Source organism: Choloepus didactylus, chromosome 9 (genome assembly GCF_015220235.1).
Source record: "Choloepus didactylus isolate mChoDid1 chromosome 9, mChoDid1.pri, whole genome shotgun sequence".
NCBI lineage: Eukaryota > Metazoa > Chordata > Mammalia > Pilosa > Megalonychidae > Choloepus > Choloepus didactylus.
This window is the reverse complement of record NC_051315.1, coordinates 114,459,710-114,481,965: the sequence shown is the minus strand read 5'-3', so window position 1 is coordinate 114,481,965 and position 22,256 is coordinate 114,459,710. Positions and strand designations below refer to the sequence as shown.

Genomic DNA, 22,256 nt, shown 5'->3' with positions numbered 1-22,256 from the left:
CTTGCCATGCTACTACAGTCCTTTAACTGTTTTCTGGAGCTTAGAGAAAGGTTTTTCTGCCAGTTCTTCCTGGTTGTTCAAAGCTTCTATCAGGGAATGGGGCCATGAAGCATCTCGCTTTGCCATCTTAATCCTGTCTTTGCTTTCTTGAATAATCTTAGGATGTGTTTGCTTGCTGCACATGAGTCATTTGTACCCCAAATGATTCTTTTCTTAACTTGCTTGTAACTTGGTATTGGTCTGACCATATGACTCCCTGAAGTAACCCTTTGAGGAGTCAACCCTTTTCTCAGTTACTTACAGCTAGTATTTGAAAGGTTTCCCAGGTATAGGGAAGTTTGGGGGTGTGGAAGTGGGGAGATGTTCAGAGTCACATTTACTCATAACACAATAGAGTAATGGAATCTGGACTGGGTGTAGGATGTGCTTTTGAGACCCCCAAAATTACTGACCTCCTGCAGACTACAATGTCCTTCTGTAATTCATCCCTTCCTGGCTGGGGCAGGGCTATGCATGCACCCTGTTGAGCTGAAGAACAGAATTCCCCTCTGTCCCCCATACCCAAATCCTATCCACAAAGCCCCCAGTCCACAGATTTAAGACTTCCTGGCCAAGCACTTTTTTCTGGTGGTTGCACTGTTCCAGAGAAGGGTGCCCAGGGATCCACATACCCCCAGGTACCCCAAACAAGATTCTGTTGTGTGTCAGAGCCACCTCTGTTCCCAAGCCTGGCACAAGGACTCGCCCATCCTTAAGCGTGTCTACACATTGTGGCTCCCCGCCGCTCACTTGTTCCATTCTAGCTTTTGCTTTCTACTGTGCTCAGATTTTTCATGTTCAAGAATGTTAACTGCCATCTCCTGTATAAAGGATAATTGTAAACATGACTGCAGATGAAAGTAGCAGTGTGATCACTTCCTTTCCCTTCCTGTTCTAATGCGTGAGTCAGTGAGTCAGTCTCCTCTCCTCGCCTCTCTGTTTACACAGACCCTAATAACAAATAACAGCTGATGGCGACTTGCTGAGACACGTACAATAAGGAAAGAAATTACACTTAAAGGATTTGGGCTTTGTCCCAACTTTTTTTTTAAGTGGGGGAAAAAAAAGGGTAGGGAGAGAGAACCTCGCACTAATAAGCAGTTGGCACAAAAGTGTTCCTTGTTTCAAACCTAATGAAGTCTGATTCCCACAAGTATTATGATTTATTACCTGCCCCTACTGAACTGTTTGCTTTTGGGGTTTATCATTTTGATATTCAGTTAACATAATATTTGATATAATTTCACTTTCTGAATCTGTTTTTCTCCCTTTTCACAAGTGGTTTTGTGGTAGGTCGGACTTCCTCACATTAAAACACTCACATTTAAACACCTTTTCTGTTACCAGTTTTCTACCTCCAGGTTGAGGAAAACATATAGTGGTAGCTTTCCCCAAATGAGGGGAAAAGTTCATTTATTTGTGTTTAGAAGCTCCATGGTGTAGCACCTGGAAACCTGTACAGTGCGATGTCTGTAGCCTCATGCTGATTCAAAGTAAGTCACGTTGGAACTACGAAAAGGTAAAAGAGGTTGCACCCTTCAGCAACTTTCTCAAATTTTTTTTCAAGTCTTGACTAAAGGAAATTTGCTTCCCGGAGCCCAAAGCATGGACGAAACAGTCAGCTCTCTCTGCAGAATAATCCACTCCCTCTCAGATACAAAAAAAAAGTTAGACTTGTTTCAGAGGATGGTTATTCTCTATTGTTACAAGTTAGCTTGCTTAGGTGTGGAAACAGTTGACAGCCCCTAGGGAGCAGAGGAGGGGTGTTTCCCAGAATTGCAGTCCCTGCTGGAGAGAGGAAGCCATCTGCTCAGTTTCCCTCCTGTGCTTTATGCAAAGTGGCCGCCGCCTTCACCCCTCCCTCTCACAGGTCTCCTCAGGACCGGGGAAAATAAGTCCCTGCTGGCTGGTCCTAGCAGCCGAGGTTCCTTCCTCCCTCACCAGACTTGGCTTTTCAATGTTTTAATTGCTTAGCATTTTAAAATCATTTTTCTCTGATCCCAAACAGTGTAACATGTGTTAATTATAGAAGATTTATAAAGTATAGATCATTGCAGTGAAGAAAATGACCCCCGACCCATTACCCAGGCAACCACTATTAATATACTGTTTATGTTCTTCAGGTCTTTTTTCTATTTTTGCTTATTTTGGGGGGATAGGTGCACATGGGTGGGATTTTTTTTTTTTTTTTTAATGCCCTCTGCTTTTAGTTTATTTGAGACTGCACATGCTAATTTATTCTTTACCTAGTTGTATCACGGGTCATATATGACAAGCTAAGGGCATGCCTTTATTTTGTATGAGCATTTGAAATATATTTTAAAGTCTGTGATGTAGAATATTTACAGATGACACAGAAGAGCAGGCCTCAGAAGGCTAAGATAGGGGAAAAAAAAAGGTGTAGGGATGGCAGCTTGAGGGATAGAAAATGGAATGGGAGCACTGTTGGATTTGCAATCAGGAAGGAGATCTAGTTCCTGCTTCTGCTGGCTGGTAATCTCCCTGAAGCTCAGTTTCCTAATCAGGGAAATGGGACAACTCCTACCTTCCTGGATTGTATTGATGATTCATTTCATTAAATTAGATGTATGAAAATGCTTTGCAAGCAAACACTGCAAGGATTGGATAATACTATCATTATAATGAAACCTGTGTTCTGATTTGGCCATGATGATTCAAAGGAAACAGGTATAAAGTGAACACAAGGTAGCTGGGGATTATAGGTGGGTGAGCAGGTAAAATGTTTAATGGGCTGTTTGATTTTTTTTTAATGTATCTAATGGTTAATGTTTACTATCCTTTAAGGTGGTTATCCAGCCTGGAAATAGGATTATTTGCACAGGAGATTTGTAGTAGGGAGGCAGTTTAGCAAGGCAACTATTTGCTACTTTGCTCTGGTCATCTTTCTCTTTTAGTCTGTGTAATTTTAACTCAATGAATACATTCTCCTGTAAGACTAATATGTTTGCTCTCTTACCTAAGAGACCTTTATCAGACTTCTGCTATGCTCTTGATAGCAGGAATCTTGCTGCATTTACACAAGAGACAATAGGACAGTCATAGCTCTGTGTTTTTGACAACAGATAAGGTTTGCCTGTTGCATTGTGCGTGTGGGAAAGGGAGGGAAAGGGAAATGGGGGTAATGGGGATGTGGGTTGGGGAAGATGTATAAATACCTTTAATATGTGGAAAGGTAACTTGGCTTCTGCTCCTGAGCCTCAGACACTAGGGGGAGAGGGGCATAGAAAGGGAGGGTTTTACAGGGCTGCACCAGTCTAAAACTTGTCCTGCCAGTTACCTCACTGTGCGACAGACAAGTTAGTTCATCTTTTTTTTGTGCCTCAATTTCCTCATTTGTAAAATGGTGATAATAAGAGCATCTACCTCATAGGTTTGTTATAAGGTAAATGTATGCCATCAGTATCTTCAGGTCTGATTCAACTTGTGTGGAATCCTTATGAGGGATTTGAGAAATGGGCTCTAAGAAAGTGTGGAGACCCGGGTGCTACAACTCTTGTACACCCCTGAGTGTGTTTGGCAGACCCAGGTGGCCCTCCACTGCTGGTGCTGGGGTCACCATAGCCCACTGTAAATGGCTGGGTGGGGGTAAGGGTGGAGTCCCAGTGGCCTTTGCCTCAGACTATGACCCCTCTGTCTTGTGGGTCGGAACCCTTGTCCTAAACCTGGAGATCGGGGCCAACGGTCTAGGGCATCTTTTGAGGAATATGTCATCTGTTCATTTCAGCTCCCTTGTCACAGGGTCATAGTTTCATTTTTGTCTTTCTCTGTTCCCTTCCTCTTAATGCTTTATGATGAGGGAACAGGCAGGAGGGCATGCGCTCATGGGCATGGACACTGGTCGTTCTGAGGAGACACTCAAGAGTAGAGCACATTTATTAGCAAGAATCTTGCAATGCAAGACAGCAGTGGTGCACGTTGAATTTACTAGATTTCCACACCATTCTTGTTTATTCTCTTATGTTCTAGAACAAATTAGTAGGCTGCGATTTTAGTGCTGTTCATTTTAAATTGGTATGTATGTGTGTGTGTGTCTGTATTTGTAGATGTGTGTGTATTTCTATGTGTGCATTGTGTGTATTTCTCTGAGTGTGTGTGTGTGGAGGTGTGTGTGCATCTTGGAATATGTGACTTTTCCTTGTCCATGGGCAACCTGGATTCAATTATTCCCTGAGCACATAGGGGAAAGGCAGAGGCTTTTTAAGGCATGTGTGAATTATGCCTGCAGTTCTGGAATTATACAGCTTCAGTTCTAATTGCACCCACCACTTATTATTGGCTGTGTGTACTTGAGCAGTTGCTTAACTTTTTATGCCGCGGCTTCTGTATTAGCAAAATGGGGCTAATGTGTCTTCTTATTCATACGGTTGTCTCATGCATTTGATAAGATTAGATATATAAAATGCTCAGCCATAACCATTTAAGAAACATTAGTTATAACTATTTATAGAATGGGATACACCTTGATTTGGCTCTGACTTTGGCCATTTTAACTAGTTGGAACCTTTGCTGTACTTCAGTCTTCTCTTCTTGAAAATAAAATAGGGAAAGCAGTATTTGATTCAGAGAGTTGTAAAGAGGATCACACACTATTTCTAGTGCTGTGGGGACACAGACCCTAAAAGTGCTCAGTTCTTTTTTCTTCTTTGTCCACTTCTAGCCTCTTTTCTTAGGAATTTGTTTTTCAGGGAATCTCAGTTTCAGGAAGAAGCACTTCTATGTAGAGGATCTAGGCTCTAAGTTTATGTTTCCTGGAGAGGACCTTAGCATCCTTAGTAGCAATATATTTCGAGTGCTCTGCCAAGTTCTCTGTGGGCAGTTTCTAATAATTCATCACATAATGCTGTCCCCATTTTACTGAGGAAGCTACAGCTGAGAGAGTTAAGTATTGTCTTATGTCCCATTGCTCTCAAGTGGCAGCATCATCTTTTAATTCAAATCCACCTGATCACAAAAGTGTGTCTAATCATTTGCCTTCACCGATGAAACATGGGGAAGGTGTGAGTTGAGCATCCTCACTGCTGGAACTAATGGAGCTAAGTAAAGGACAGCTCCCCCACCTAACCTCCCCTTATCTTGTTTAAGTGAAAGGTAATTTAGGGGAGCACATGATGACTTGTTTTCCTCCACAATTCTTAATACCCAGATCATGAGTCAGAAAGTTAACCATCTAACTTAAGATATAGATTGTATGTTAATTGTAGCACAAGTTTTCATCAGCCTGAATGGAAGTTTCATGCAGCATAGTGGATGTCCTCGCCAAATACATCTTGCGAGGGGGACATGACTTGCAGATGCTTTCCCTTGAGGCCATTTTGAATGCTGCGTTATTTGACAGATTGGTCTAGTTTACATCATCAATTGTTATCACATTCTTTTATGAAGTGGAAATTTCTATCTTGGGCATGTAATTTGCTGAGTATTGAAAATAGCTCCTTCTGAATGCCATAAAATTACTCATTTTTAGAATTTGTGAAATTTGCCCTTTTTTTTTCTCTCCCTCTAGCATCCATCACAGGTAAACAAGAAAATAGTTGGGACACGTGAGAACTTAAGGTGCTATAAAAATATGATCATTATTTGGAAAACTTAATTTTAAATCTCTGAATCAGGGAAAAGCTTACCCTTAAAAATGAGCCATGTTCATTTTAACTTATTGTCAGTAAACATAAAATGTGATCAAATCAATTCAGGGTTTTTGATGCTGATGAAGATAGATTATGCAACTGATCAAGGTTGTGTTTAGCAATCTGAATTGACACTTGAGATGTTGAATATATTGAGAAGTCCAAGTACAAATTTCTCATGTTGAATCTTTCTGGTTTAAGTCAAGCTATTAAAATACATTTAAAGTTCATGTAACTGCTTAAGCATTTGGAAAATTTTGAAAGGTCACTAAATAGGACTCTACTTTTCTCTAGGTTGCTTTTTCCCTTGACGTAGGCTTCACTGGGAAATTTCAGCTGTATATCCCAGGTGCCATTCATCCTGATGTAAGACAAGTTAGAAGGTTAACTTGGCAAATTATGAGGATTCATACACCAAAATTTAATGTTAACTAATCACTGCCCTGCATTCTCATTCTCATTTTAGCAAAAAGACCTAAAAAGGTAGAAAAACACTGGAGGAATTATAATAACATACATTTACTTTGTCACTTGCCTTATTGACTATATGCAGGTGATTATTCTTAAGTTTTATTTTTCTTTCTTTTATCCAGAAGGTTGGCATTGAAGTACACTCAGGCAGAATGTGATCTGTTTAATACTCATTTATTGTGGAGTATTTGTGCTAAGGAGTAGGGTTAACATCTGCCGGGAGGCCGCAAAAAGACAGAGCTGGAAGTCTTTGCTCTGGAGCCATTCTCTCTGCCTCTGTCCCCTGCTAGCCCACTTAATAAATATTTTGTTACTCTGTGCAGATAAAGAATTGTTTGGTGCCTCAGTTTTCTCACTCGAAATATACCTTACTCTTTTTGTTTCTCCGGCTTTCAAAGCACTTCTTACACCTGTCATTTTATATGTACTTACTTTTTGTTTCTTTCCCACCTCAGTTTAACAAAACGGCACCCCCTAGAACACTGTCTGACACATTGTAGTTGCTCAAAAAATATTTGAATAAATGAACTAATCGGTTAGTAATAGCCCTTATTTCTTAGGGTTAATGAGAGGATCTAATGAAGTAATGGAACTGCAGGTAGAAAGCCCAGATAACTACTTGCCATTCTTACCAAGCTGTCAGTATTTCTGCAATATGAGAGGCAAACTGGTGTTTCTGTAGCTCTCAATTTTTAAATTGATCATAGTTTTGAAATTTTTAAATAATTATGATTTTACTTTTATTGTCACCTTCCTTTTATGGCAAGAGGTATTGGGTTTTGAGTAAAAACATTAAGAACATGATTTGACTCTCGGAAAGTAAAAATCCTGAAAATGGAACCCAAGTAAATGATTTTTGGGAAATCCCTGCTAGAGCCATAGTTTGGGCAAGGTTGAAAGGATTATTGGATATGCCAGTTTGGTCCAGGGGATACAATTTCATCCAAGGTATGTTCGAATGCCTTTAACAGTGACCTGTGTGGTAACAGAAATCTTATTACCTTTGTGTCATTTCTAGATTGATCATTGCATAGGTATTTTTAACTAACATCTTGATTCATTGTGACTTATTAACCGGACCAATGTTATCATTTAGCTTCCATCCACATCACTGCCTGATACTGCTCTCAAAAGTTACAAACATCCTTAATATTGATAAGCCAGAAATCTTTTGGAGCCTCATTTTTCTTGATATCCAACTTGAATGTTTGGAATTCTGATCTTCCTTGACTACTTTTTCATGTACCCTCCCAGTTCCTCGGTGACTTTGACCATTCCTTGAGGCTGTGTGGCATGATGACAGTAGCGTGGCATTGGATACTGAGATTCTCAGGTGCCTTTGTGAGGTCACACATTTAAAGTGCCTAGCCTCCTCCCTGGGTGGTGCTCAGTAAATGCTAAGTCATGCTTACATTGTGTTCCTTTGCCTCTGCTGCTTTTTTTAATTCCTTTTTCTTCAGTTGCCTTTGAAAATAGCTATTTGCAAGCTTTTTTTCTTGATAATTTTTTCAGAACCTTCAATTCGTCCACACCTGTGACTCCTGTGACTCTTGTGCTCTCTGTAGATGTTCTCCAAATCTGACCTCCAAACCTGTATTTCCAGTTGCTATCTGCACATCTCAACTCAAACTTCACAGATGCGATCACCACCTAATTGACTGCATCTGCTTCTTTCCAAAACCAACTCCTCTTCCTCGGTTCTGTTTTGGTTACAGTATCTCTTTTGTCTTAGACACTTCATCTGAAAACTTCAAGGCCAGATTGGATCTCATCTTCTCTATATTCCACAGCAGCTTTCAATTCAGCGTGAGGTTCTGTGGATTTAGTCTTGTGCAGAGCTTTCTTCTTTTCCTTACAGAGGGGCAGATTTGAGGTGAAGTTGGTTGCTTCAAGTTAAGCCAAAGAATAACTATTTGATTGGCATTCACAACAGTGGGCCATAGAGTCTGAGGAGTTGAGAATAGGGAAGGAATTATTACAAGGTGTCCCTGGGTGTCATGATACAGACCAAGCCCCGCTGTGAATGAAATAATCAGTCTCTCACATTCCCTATTTTTCAAATGTATTCTGATGCTACTATGGTTCATAAAATGCAAATATATTTTAGAGTTATCCAACGTGCCTTTTGTCATTATAATTTTTTTTGAAGAATGCAGACTAAAAGTGCAACTGTCAATGAGGGTCATCAAAATGTTTTGATGTTCAAATAAAGTTTAAAGTCTCAAAAAACTTGACTAGTAAGCTTAGAACTTCCTCTTCCTGAAGGCACATCGGTTATCTTCAAGGTAAGATATTAGGCACACTCTGTATGTGTGGCACGCATGTATATGTGTGTGGTGAGGAGAAGTCTTGTGAGGAGAAGTCTTGTCCTTTGGGTCTGCCAGTTGCTTGCTGGATAATAAGGGAAATAAATATATGTTCAAATAGGCATATAGGAAGAAGTGTTGTGTACACAAAAGTAGCTTTGAGTTCGGATTCCCAAATGTACTAATGCTTGATAGAAGAGGTAGCCTATTGATTTGGGGCTTTGAAGACAGGTTAAGATTTCGTTATTGGTATTGGCAAGATGTGAAGAATAGTCCAAGGGGGAGCAAATGGTATGCAGTCAGGTTTGATTTGATTGACACATACGGTGTTTGAAGGGGGTGAGGGACAAATTCGAATTGGAGGTGGGGGCTCTTGAATTCTTTAATTTATGCTATGCAAAACGGAAACAATTGAAAGATTTTAAATGCAGGGATGATGTCATCAACTTGAACATCATGTTTCCTTAAGTAAAATGGGTATTTAAAAATTAACCTTAATTCTAGATAATGGCCAGTAAAGAAAATGGGAGAGGAAGTAAAGGAGGAAAGGAGAGAGACAGAGAAACTACAGAGGAAGATAAAAGATCTTGATCCAGAGAGACTGAGAGAGCATGGCTGGGACTCTGTAAGTTGTAAGAGGTGTGCTGGGGCTAACCTGCATTTGTTTATTTGGGTTGTGAGTTTGGAATGTTATCTTTGCCTGTCATTTGAAGCGCTGATTTGATTGTTCTACAACTAAGCACTGGTCTTTTTTTTTTTTTTTTAATTAAATTCAGTTTTATTGAAATATATTCACATACCATACAATCATCCATGGTATACAATCAACTGTTCACAGTACCATCATATAGTTATGCATTCATCACCCCAAACTATTTTTGAACATTTTCCTTACATCAGAAAGAATGAGAATGAGAATAAAAAATAAAAGTAAAAAGAACACCCAAATCATCTCCCCCATCCCACCCTATTTTTCATTTAGTTTTTGTCCCCATTTTTCTACTCATCCATCCATATGCTAGATAAGGGGAGTGTGAGCCACAAGGTTTTCACAATTAACACTGTCACCCCTTATAGGCTAAATTGTTATACAATCGTCTTCAAGAGTCCAGACTACTGGGTTGGAATTTGATAATTTCAGGTATTTACTTCTAGCTATTTCAATACATTAAAACCTAAAAGGTGTTATCTATATAGTGCATAAGAATGTCCATCAGAGTGACCTCTCGACTCCATTTGAAATCTCTGAGCCACTGAAACTTTATTTCGTTTCATTTTGCATCCCCTTTTTGGTCAAGAAGATGTTCTCAATCCCACGATGCCAGGTCCAGATTCATCCCCAGGAGTCATATCCTGCGTTTCCAGGGAGATTTACACCCCTGGGAGTCAGGTTCCACGTAGGGGGGAGGGCAGTGAGATTACCTGCCGAGGTGTAAGCACAGGTCTTTTAAATGTTCTTTTATTCTTAAAACCTGAGAGACTTCCTTCCTGGATTGACTTTGAAAGTGGCGGTGCCATCAGCATCGATATAATTCAGGACTAGAAGAAGGCAATTCTGCGCTCTCAGCCTAGAGAGCTGAAGGAAAGGAAATGGGTTTTCTCACTTGATACCAGTGGAGCTTTCCTCCTCTCCACCTCTCTCCATCCGATTCCTGCTTTGGAATCGCCCTCTGTTGTCAGTGTTGGGACTGATATCAGCTCTGCTGGCTCTGACTCTACGTTCCTTCACCCCTTTTCAGAAACTGCATTTAAACTAAATTAGGAAACTTGGGCTTCCGTTGTGGCCATAGGAATCTAATCTAATCAGGTTTCCTCGTGGATCATGTATTGTTATATGTCTCCCTCTTTGATGCCCTTTTATTTTTTTAATTTAAAACTACATTTATAGGCACCCTAGCTGTTACACTGTACTGCTTTTTGGTTAAGTCATGTACCTGCTTGTTAATAAAGGAACTCTGCCAAATGAATTGTATGTGGGAGGATGTGATGAGCTTAGGAGGAACTTTTCTCTGCCTGAACTCCCAAGTCTGCCTTTGATAGGACTTAAATCTTCCCCTACCAACCCCACCCCCTCCAACCTTGACTGCGCTTTTTCCTTAGAAAATGACTCCTATCTAAATATTTTAACTTTTAAAAACTAAGCTGCTCTCTGTATTCCTTTCTGTTGGGGGATCAGAATCATGGGGTTCCTGCACTGATGAGTGACAGTTGCTCACAATGAAGAAAGCATTAAAATACTGCCCTCTTTCTCCCTCACGCTTTAAGCGTTATCAGCAGACCCTCCTTGCCTGCCTGGGGAAGTCTTGTCCTCTTTGCCTTTTGGCAACTGTCAGGCAAGCTGGTACTGTTGCCAAGCAGTTTGAAGGGAAATCAGAGTCACAGTGGCCAAGAGAACCTGGGAACAGGAAAGTGAACCTGGTACACTTCTGGTCCAGCTCGGTTCACAGCCTCGGGTGGTCTGATTTGCTTTCTGTGTCCATACTTCTAGGGATACTCATCAAGGTTTAGATGCTATGTGCAACCATGCCACCATTCATTCATTCAGTCAGTCAGACAGTCAGTCGACAAACATTTGGCAAACAGCTGCCCTTGCCAGATACTTTGCTAAGTGTTAAAGGTTATAATATAAACAGGATAGACACATTTGCTGCCAGACAGGGGAGATGAGCAATGAAACAGTTGCGGAGAAGGAGGGGTAGGAGAAAGGGTCCATGAGAGAGAGACTGCTTCTTCTTTGGGACAGGCTTCAGGAGAGGTTTCTTGTTTCTTACAAGGTGGAGATGAGGACCATTTTGAACTGGAGCAGAAGGGCAGAGACCCCTAAGATAGCAGGAAAAAAAGGTGTGAACAGAACCGGATAGGAATAAATCCACTCAGGTGCCTCAGTTTTCCTGGCAGCAAGCCAGCTCTTGCTACCTCCCAATTAATTAGGTCAAATTTGGCTCTGTGAGCCAGCAGGGAAGCTAAGATCTCACTTCCAAAACAACACGCGCTGCCCACACCAGCAGCTACCTAATGTCAACTAGAAACTAACAACTCTGTCATTTGCTTCTGCGGCCTCTGACAAGTCACTGTCTTCCTGTTCCAGCTGCACTCTTACTTCCGGTTTGCATCATGCTCAGGAATCTGGTCCCTTCCGAGTCAGCGGGTGCTGTCATGCAGCTGCTATCAAGGTGTGGCCCACCTGAAAGTGGTCAGAGCGCAGGACCTGGTTGCCAGGACTCATAAAGGCTATTGTGTTAGCAAATGTGGGAAGCATTCTTGGGCTATAATTACCGGTGGCAGCAATGTCCCTGTCTGCTCAGGTAGATCTAGACATGACTCATTTTGAAGGACAGAGCCAAGGGGAAAATCAAGATTTGCCCCTTATATCACTTGTTTGGAATCTTTAGTTCATTTAGAAGAACATCTTGTGACTGCGGGAGAAGAAAATTAGTCTCTTAAGTCTCTTACTTGTAACCCAACTACAGTCTCAGCTCTACGGTGGCACCCCCATATCCAAATTTGAGGCATCCTCTCCCCCTTTGGACTATCTCAACGACTTCATAGCAGGTTCCCTGCTCCTAATAGCACCCCCCACAATCCGTTTTCCCCCAACAGCCAAAATGATGTTTTTAAAAATCTCTAGCAAATCACATTGCCATATGTAGAATAAAATCTAAAGGCCTCAGTGAGTTAAGATCCTATAATGTGGGCCCCACTGACCTCTGATTGCAATCTTTGCATTATTCTTGAAGCCCCAGAACTCTTTTTCTGGTTCCTCTCATACATTCTGACTGGAGGGCCTTTGCAACTTTCTCTTTTTCCTCGAATGCTCTTCCCACTTAAATCTTCACATTTGCTGGCCCTTTCTTATCTGGGGTCCTAATTCAGGGATCACCTCAGAAAGACCTTTCCTAAGCACCCACTCCGATTCCCCCCCTTGCACACTCCCGTCAGTGTCTATCACATCACTGGTCTTACTCCCTTGCTCTGTCATATCCCCACCACTAGAATCCATCTCCTCCCTCTGCCAGGGCTAAGTAGGCGTTCAGCAATACATATTGATTGAATGAACTTTGACATAATTAGGGGAAGGACATTCCTCGTTCTCTTTTCTGACCTGTGTTTCAGTAAGTGGCAAAAAGAACACGAGAACGGTCAGGTATCTCCACTAAGACAGGTAAGAGAAAATTCAGTGAAAAGTTTGAAGTTATGAATTTATTGGGAAAAGTTGATTTATTATCCCGTAACTCAGGCCCCTTGCTTATAATCCCACAGCTGGTAAATGGCAGCACTAAGATCCTGAGTTCTGAAGATGGGCTTGCAGGTGAAGATGCACATCCTGGACTAATCTGAATTTGAATTTGAACCGAGCTGTGAATGACGTTAGTGTTAATTAAAATGTCTTAGGTTATATCAGAACCATTGAGTCTATCAAATCATGGGAACAGTACAGGCTTGGAATCTTAGAGGATTAAAAGGGGATTTTATAAATTATTTAGTCTGGTGCCCTCAGGGGAAACTGAAGCCTATAGCTGTTCAGTTGGTAAATGCCAGGACTAAAATTCAGGTCCACTTACTGCTGAGTTTGGCTTCCCCCCCTAGTCCTCCCAAGGTTTACTTCCTGCACATGCGTGGAATAGATGCTTGGCTGCTGTTTTTTTTTTGTAATGCCAAGTGTAACCTTGACATAGCCTTGAAAAAAACTGTTTCATTTTGTTCATGGAGGTGATCATCCACCTGTCAAAAATTTTTTATGCTATTTTTTTTCCCTGGGAAGGTTTTATGGCTTCATCTTTTATTTATTTATTTATTTATTTATTTATTTGCCCTCTAATCCAAGCCTCTCAGAAAGATCCTGCCTCAGGGCTAGGAAAAAAAAGTTTCCTATTCTAATAAATAAAACTCAGATCTTTTCATGGTGCCAGCTCTCCAGACACAAAAGTGATCCATTTTGATGGCTGGTTGGAAGGCCATTTTAATGATTTCCAACTGCTTTGTGATACACAGAGGGGAAGAGTAATTAGCAAAGAGATGTTAAACCATTTTCCTAGATCCAGGAAGGATGCATCTTATAAATAGAATCCTAAAAAGTTTTAAACTTCCCAAGCTGTTTACATTAATTTTTAGAGGTTGGTCTAGAGATCTGGCTTGGATGAGTCACGGTTTTTGTACATCTGATATGAATTTAGGTTATGTTAGTGATACGCAGTTTTTTGTGTGCTTGATAATAAGCCTGATTTGTTTTCCTGTTTCTTGAAAGGGGTCTGCTCTCCCCATTATCTCATCCATATTTTGTAAAGGGGAATTGCTTCATTTTTTTTCCTGCTTCGTGACCAGCACTGTTGGGAACATGTCAGTATCATGGCTTTGTTTTTGTTATAATTAATATCCATTTTTATCATGAGTGCTTGTGTTTAATATTTGGGATGAAGTACTTACAAATAAACGAGCAGATTGTGACTTGATATTTCCCCTGGCATTCCTGTTTGTGATTTATAATTTATACATGCAAGAGATTTACTGACCTAACTGATAATCTTGCCCAAGAAAAAAGATAAACACACTTGTAAGTCATCAGTGTAAGTCAGATGCACTTGAAAGGGACAAAGAATTCACCTGCAAGCACTTTTGGCACCTTGCCCTTTCCCATGAATTCAGACTGATGACAGAGAATGTGGAGGCTGCCAAAGCACTTCCTACAGGAGAACCTCCCAGTGTCCCTGAGGGTGGGACCCGTCCAACTTGCCATGCAGTAATGAGGATTACATTTTGTGGTTTACAAGAAGGGGAGCAAACAGAGGCAAGAAAACTGGTCCTAGTGCTTTGGAGTTCAGAATTGTTGCCTTTTGTCCACACTGTCCTGTAGAAAGCTCCTAGGAAAGCCCTGACAAATTGCTAGGTCATCTTTGCCGAGCCGGGCACACGACGGTCCTCTGTCACAGGGCATATTTTGGCTGGCAATTTAAACTAATTTCTTGGGACAATAATCTGTCGACCTGGTGAGTTCAGAATGCATTAAATAAATTTACAAATTTCCCAGCTTGCTGGAGTGTATGGAGTTGGTGGGAGGGGGTGAACTGGTCCCAGAATCATTTGATATATTAGCAAGGTCATCAATGTTAGCCTGAATGTTTTGGCTGCAGGTCCTTGCTCTGAGCTCTCGGACCACTTCTGCACCGTACCAGAAACAGATGGTGCAAATTCCCCACACAGTTCATTCAGTCTAGGCTCTTCAGGGAGCTCCGTTAGAATTTTTATTTTCTTCTCTTCGGAAATAAGCTGTGTTGGAACAGTCCAAAACATATAATACGAAATGCTGGCAGATAGTTGTGTAAAATGTTTACAATACCCCAAACAGTTTAATCTGCTCGGTAATCTGATAAGTTAAAGATCAATCACTTTTTTTTTAATCATGTATGTTCAAAATTTTTAAATTCTCTTTCAAAAAAATTCTCAATACACTGATTTTTAAAAAGTTAATAGTGAAAGGACCCATGATCAAAAAACCTCGGCAGAGCATCCATGTGTTGCTAATAACTGACATTGGGGATTTCAGTCTTGAGACTAAAAAAAAATTTTTTTTTTTTTGAGAACCTTAAGCCCCATCAGCATAACAAAAAGAAGAGGAGTTTGGAGCAGTTATTAGTCAAGCCATTTCAGCAGCATAAATCATGATTTGTGACAACTGGGACTATAAAGACATTTGAATGACAATGACTAGCAACGCAGCCTGAGTTAATCAAATAATTATTTAACACGTGTTTCCTCCCTTGGTCTGGCCTGGCTTCAGAGCATAATTCATTCTTTCCCAGTTTGGTTTTTTTTGTTGTTGTTGTTGTTGTTTTTATAACCTTTACTTTCAAATAAAAGAACTGAGCGAGTCTAGAGTGTACACAGAGGTAGAGAGAGAACCACTTCTCTCTCCAGCTGGGCTCTGAGCTTCCTAAAAAGGAGAGTCCTTGTCCAAATTAGCTTGGTAAATACCCAGACTGCCCACCACACTGATTTGCTCCTTGTTAGCAATAAATCACTATTATTTCTGCTTCTTCTGGGTAGAAACTGCTTTTTGGCTAAACTGTACTTTTTCTTCCAGAGTCAGGAATCACCTCCCTTTTCAGAGGCCATTTTTCTACTCAGTTCCATCTATAAGCAGGCTGAATTAGGTGCATAGGAAAGAACTCTCCAAAAGTCTGCAGCCCCCTCTGCCAGAGTGCCCCTTACACTGTGGTTGGCTCCTTTGCTGAAAGCAACAACTTCATATTCTCAGCATCTTAGTACTCAGTATGTGCTCAATAAATAGCCACTGTCATTGTTATGTTACTATTACTTTATAAAGACGTAATAAGTGTTTGCTAAAATATGAATGGCTGAATGAATGAAAAATGCACATACCTTGTAAATGGATGAAAATTTTACATAATGGTGCTAATAAGCATAGATTCAAGTATTAGATTCAGATGGGGTAGTTTGAGAAGGAGAAGAAAAGAACAGCTGCTTCCTTTATTCAGTGCTCTGACCTATTATTTGCAATCAGTTGGTATGTAATGAACCACTAGTCTTTATGTACCCCAAATATCAAAGGGTAAAGAAGACAATAGCAACTCATCAAAAAGCCTGACCCTCTCTGAAATGTCATGGCTAATCAAGTTTGGTGTTAATGGCTTCTGATTTGCATGCCATCTCTATGATTGATGTACTATCAGTAAGGAGGATTGATAGTTTATACGGCAGCACTCATTTAAGTCTTGCAAAAGTATTTCCATACATTTTCAGTAATTTCATGTTCCAATTCAAGGCAGGGATTGTTTTTAAAATTAGACACTTTCTGCATCTATCTCATTTTAATAAAGTATTTGTTTTTCTTGATTTTTTTTTTAAACATCATAGTTATTTGTGATGAACGTTTAACTTCTGTTTGCTTCTTTTTCTAACATAATAAACTTACATGTTAGAAAGCTTGAGTCTTTATCATGACCTTAAAAACATTATTTAGAGTCAATCACTTAATTTCACCTTGAAATTTACTCAAGTTTGTCTCTTCAAGATGATCAATAAGTTTGAAAAAAAAAAAAAGAAAGAAAAAACATTTCTTTAATCTCAAAGCTTACAAAAAAGAAAACCAAAGTCATTGATACATGAAAGTTAGGTGTAAGATCAAGGGAGAAAATAACCACAAAATCTGTAGAACTCTAGGTATTAGATGGTTTCCCTGAATCTTCTGTTTTCCGAGGTAGTGTTGAAGACCATGACTATATTTTCATTTCGTATAGCAAATTGTCAGTGCTTAATATGGGAGAATTGCAGCAAAGTTTAGAGTGGGAATAAGGGGTCTATTTAACAAACATGTTCTGTGTTTTTTTTGTTTTCCATTGTTATTATGAGTTGCTGTGCTGTCTTCTATTTTTAAATTGTCCCCTAATATCTATCCATTTATTTCTAACACAGTATAGTGCTCTATTTTGATTCATTACAAAGTCTTATTAGCAACGATGCAAATAAGCAAAAGTTTTGAGGGGTACTTTTGTCAAACCTGGCAGCTACCTCTGGACCTTTAGAATTTGGTATTTTCCAAAACCACTGAAGCCCTTCACTTGTCCTATCAGTCATGTAGATCTAAATTTGGAAGCCTAATTGACTTAGTAGGGACCCCTCAAAAATTCCCACATGAGAACCCCAGGTTTACCAGCCAAAGACTAAAGCTAGCAATCTTCATTCCCATCAGTATCTTTACACAGGCACCATGGCTGGCTGCCTTTAGGCAGAGTTTTAGACAATGGAATTAGGTCCTGTTAATGTGCTGAGTCTGCTAATTAATTTGCTTCTTTTCAATGTTTAGTTGAACTCTGTCTACTTTGGAGCTTTGCTGTTCAAGTTCACTCCCTCCGAATTCACCAAAGAGAAATAGCTTCTCAAATGATTAGATGGTCCATTTTAACGGCAAGAAGGAATAACTAATAATTTACTTCTTCTTGTTTGTGTTCAATAATTTTTATGAGTTAATTTCAATCTAACAGGCTTCATGTGATCTTGTTCTGGAGGATTTACTGCACCTTATGCGAAAACCATCCACATCTGACATTTTAAAATTACCCACCTATTTATGGGATTATACTACATTCTGTTCTTGAAAGAGCACACCAATTTTCAGCAGTTTTTTCCCCATCATTTATTTCCCTGTCTCTGTTTTCCTGAGGGCTCTTGCTGCAAGGTAAGAGGGGAAACAATGGAAGGAGATGGTGGGCAGAGAATGGTACAGAACTGTAGCTTGCTGGATGAGATGGTCTGGATCAAAAAAAATGTTGGTGGAGGAATAAATCTCAAAAACCCAATCCCATCACTTATTCAATTTTTATTTATTTGTTTGGTTATATATTCTTACTTAAGAATAAAAATAAAAATAAATTTTGTCCTGACACCTCTTTCCTAAGCTAAGTAAGTAAATTACGGATGTATGAGCCAGGATTCAATCTTAAGTTTTCCACCTCCTGTTGCTAACAGAAAAGAAACAATTATGGGGAAGTTATTGAATAGTGTTTTAGAAATTAGATCCAAGCCCATTAAAATTTTTAAGATTTTTGTGTCTTTCTTTGAGCCAGATAGAATATTATAGTAATAACAATTTACCCTTTTATTGAGTAGTTAATATATGCCACACACTGCGCTTCATTCCCATGTATTATCTCATTTAATCATCCCATCAGCCCCGCAGATGAGAAAATTGAATTTCAGAGGAGTTAAATAGCTTGCCACTGCCACCTTTGCTATAAGCTACCATACAGTGTAAAAAGAAATTAGACAGTGAGCATAAAGGTTAAATAGAAAATAACCAAATATCTTTTGCCTTTGCTATTCTTTTACTTGTATTCTTACTGTTGTCAATTATGAAACATCTCTGTCCTCAACATCCTAAATAGATGTTGAGTATATTTCTTTACAAACTTGATTGATTAAGGTGACAAAAATGAAATATTTCTATGTTATCTGGACGTTTTCTGTCTCCACCATCTGCACCAAAGCAATTTCAAAACAATAGCCTGAGGACACCTCAGAATAAAATAACCATTATCAGGTCAAAGCCTTCAAAACAAGTAGGTATGTCTTTTTGAAATCATCCGGTTGTTCACTAGAGGAAGCAAACTTGTATGAATGAGATAAACTTGAATTTCTAGTTTTTCATCTGTCTTTTAAAAAATATTTTCTCCAGAGGGCATCAGACATTCTCTAAATAATTAAGTTTAATTATTATTTAACATTTTTTTTAAAAGACTGGTTTACCATCCTGAACTTCCTATCCAGATGACAGAAGAGTATTCTGAAATCAAATTAAACATGAATTAGTTGTATCATTTAATTGGTAGGTGTATAAAAGTTGGCAGTGATCAGTTCAGTGTTGACGTCAGAGGACAGCTACTTATTTGAGACAGTGCTGTTAGTAATTTTTCTTTGAATTTCACCTTGTAACCATTAGCATAACAAAGTTCTATGTGTGGGCTTTGTCACTTTACCTTATTTCTTTTGGAGTAATCCATTTTTATAAGGATGCTCTCCTCCAGGCTCTGCTCTATAATATTGTAGGAATTACAGATCATATTCATACTGGTTTGAAGAATAATTTATATTATGTAAAGAAGTCATTCATTCTTTATATTTAAAAAAAATCAAATTTCTGATACTTCCCCACTTTCCTTCCAACTTCAAAACTAATTACTCTTCCCCTGATAATAATCTGGAGCAATTTTAATTCCCTATATCATTTGGCTATTGAAAAAAAGATGAGATGCTTCTAGCTAATTTGAGATGAACTACACTTTGCCATTTTTACTGAGAGATGGGTCTGGTTACTGGTGTGCAGTGACGTCAGCCTGAGAACTTTGAAGAAGTGCAAATTTTCAGGCCCCACCCCACAATCATAAACTTGGATTTTAACAAGTCCTCCAAGTCATTCCATCGCATACTAACATCTGAGAACCACAGATGTTGAGACCAGAAAGTTGGCATCCTAGCTGAATTTGAGTCCGTTTATCTCCTGTCAAAGGTTCGTCTTTGGTCAATTTATTTTCCCAAACCAGAGCTCAGGCCACACAATAGTGAGTCAAAGATACTAGTTTGTATCTTTTAAAGCTCTCGAAACCTTTTCTTTCTATACATCTGTCCCAAGTTGGGGTGGGGAGTAAAACCATCTCTACAGGCAGAAGGTTAAGGCAGAATTTTTTTTTGGGGGGGGGGGGGGTGAATGGCAAACACAAAGCATTTCTACTGCTTCTTAAGTTGTTCCATGTTATCAGTAGCTCAGACACCAAAATTGAGTGTTATTCTTTTTATTTCATACTTGAAGATATTTCAAGTTTAGTATTCCTCAGGAAAGAAAAATTCTAGAATAATAGAAAGTTAAACTTAATCATAATTTATAACTGTAGAAATATAAAGTGCCAAAGAAAAATGGTGCTGGAATATCCCTGAAATCAGGCTATATCCTTTAAACAGGAAAATCAATTTAAATCTGGTTTTACTCATAATTGCATCTAACCAGTTTTCTAGTACGATGGTGGATAGAAAGTGTACTATTTTTTAGCAGTGGAGAGAAAGTGCTCTTTATTCAACTTTGTCATTCAAAACCCAGGGAGGCACTGCAGGGTAACTGATCAAGGAACCACAGATTCCAGACCTTTGTTGGCGTGCTCCAGAGAGAAAACTGTGGGCAAGACATCCATCTCAAAAATGAGTACATTGGACTAGATCAGGGGTCGGCAAAGTATCACCCCATGGACTAAACCCAATCCACCTCCTGTTTCTATATGGTCTGAGAGCTAACAATAGTTTTTATAGATGAATGTTTGCATTCAATTTGATAATAAGGAACATTTGCTTTAAACCCCAATTAAGTTTAAAGAATTCATTTCTTCCCATTAATAAAGCTTCATTACAGAAAAAAAGTATTTTATTATTACTATCATATTTTGAGCTCCATCATTGAAAATTTTATGTCTGTTCACTATTTTTGTTATATATGTACCCTCATAATATCCTCCATCTTGCTCTTGGTCCACAAGGTCTAAAATATTTACTATCCGACCTTTCACAGAAAATGTTTGCCAAATCCTCTATTAGATGATCTTTATTGTCCCTTCAAAAATCCAAATTTCAGTTATGCTCAACACATAGCAGTGAAACTAGTCATCAGGTACAGGTGATTTGTATATTGTGGACTTGCCAGTGTTTGGCTGTATTTTTCCATTTGTGGTCTGAGTAGATACCCAATTTCAGAGTAGGTGCCCAATTTCAGAGCCCTCTTTCAGTGTAACAATTGTCCCTCCAATCTGACCCTGGAGTTTCAAAAATAAGAGAAATGGTATATAGCATAGTAGTTCAGGTTGCACTGCCTGGGTTGAAAAACCATCCCTGCTTTGGGCGAATCCTTTTCCTTTCTAACTCAGTTTTCTGATCTGTAGTCTTGAGAATTTGTTCATGTTCACAGCTTCCCCAAAAATGATTGAGGATTGCACATTTTTACAAAAATCTCAAAGCAGAAACCCTTTTTGTCAGCCTCTAATATTATTCAAATAATAAACAACTTTAGCAGGTGAACAGGTAAATAAAAAACTGATTCAATAACTGCCATTAAATGATTCTGACATTTCTAAATGAGATTCCCAAGCACACTAAATTTACTACATCCACTAAACACGAGAAGCAGAGTTCTCCATGGAACTTGTTTGGAAGTGAGCCCACCTGATGAGATTGGAGAGACCTACAAGCCTTCCTGGGAACCAGTTTGCATAAATGGTTCAAATTCCCCCAAGGGAGCCACTCCTGGAATTTTGGTTTTGACCTTCAAGAGACCCCATATTAAAATGCAAATTTGCTACCTGAGAAGGTAATTTTTAACTCATTAGTCCATTTGTTAGTACTTAAACCCAAATTAGGCTTTTCAAATTAGCTAGCTGGCTGAGAGCAGTACTTAAAGAAGTGAATCAGATCCTCTGAAGTGGAGTCTGGGCATGTAGGTTTAAAAACTCACCTCTCCCCACTCCCTGCATTCAGCATGTGCAAGAATTACGTGTACACACCAGCACACACACATGCGTGCACACACACGAGACTCAATACTCTAGAGCAGCACTGTCCAATGGAAATATAGTACATGTAATTTTAAATTTTCTAGTAGCCACATTAAGAAATGTAAAATAAAGATGAAATTAATTTTAATACATTTAATTCTATTTAACCCAATATATGCAAAATTTTATCTTCAATATTTACTCAATATAAAATATTATTAAGGCGTTATCTTACTATGGGTCTTTGAAATCTGGCGTGTGCTTTACACTACAGCACACCTCTGTTTGGACCAGCCCCTTTTCAAGTGCTGTGTCCGTCAGTGGCAGAGTTGTTGGACAGTGCAGCCCTGGAGAGCCTCATATTGGAAAGTGGAAAGTGGATGGCAAAAGGACAAAGCATGGCAGGTGAAAGTGGCAATAGGAGGGGAACAAACGGGTTGGGCCTATCTCCAGTTCCCCACCCTCAATAATATCAAAGTCATACCTTTGCTCAAGGTCAGTCCTAACCTTGTATAACAAACTTTTGCAAGAACATGAGCTCTGGAATTTAACGCTTGACGCTATAGCTTAACTATATCTTGGACAAGTTGCTTAAAACTGTGTCCCTTTGTCTGCAAAATGAAAAGAGTGTTCATGCGTTGATTCCAAAGGGTTGTTGTGATCATTCAATGAAAATACATGTAAACACAGTAACTGCTCAATAGATGGTTGTTATTTGTCATCACAATTGCTATCAGTAGCTATTTTATTCT

The 22,256-nt window shown here is 39.3% G+C and overlaps 1 protein-coding gene across 5 annotated transcripts in view; it reads left to right on the top strand.

Moving 5' to 3' along the window:
- Positions 1-22,256, top strand: part of EPHA4 (EPH receptor A4) — a 142,509-nt gene that overhangs the window by 42,580 nt on the left and 77,673 nt on the right. Inside the window, exon 4 of one of the 5 annotated variants that reach the window (XM_037849147.1) lies at positions 12,722-12,828. The exons of the other annotated variants lie outside the window; for them this stretch is intronic. Within the exon in view, the coding sequence (XP_037705075.1) occupies positions 12,722-12,741 (20 nt within the window). The 3' untranslated portion in view covers positions 12,742-12,828. Of the gene's footprint in view, positions 1-12,721; positions 12,829-22,256 lie in introns of those variants that run through there. 5 annotated transcript variants of the gene reach the window in all.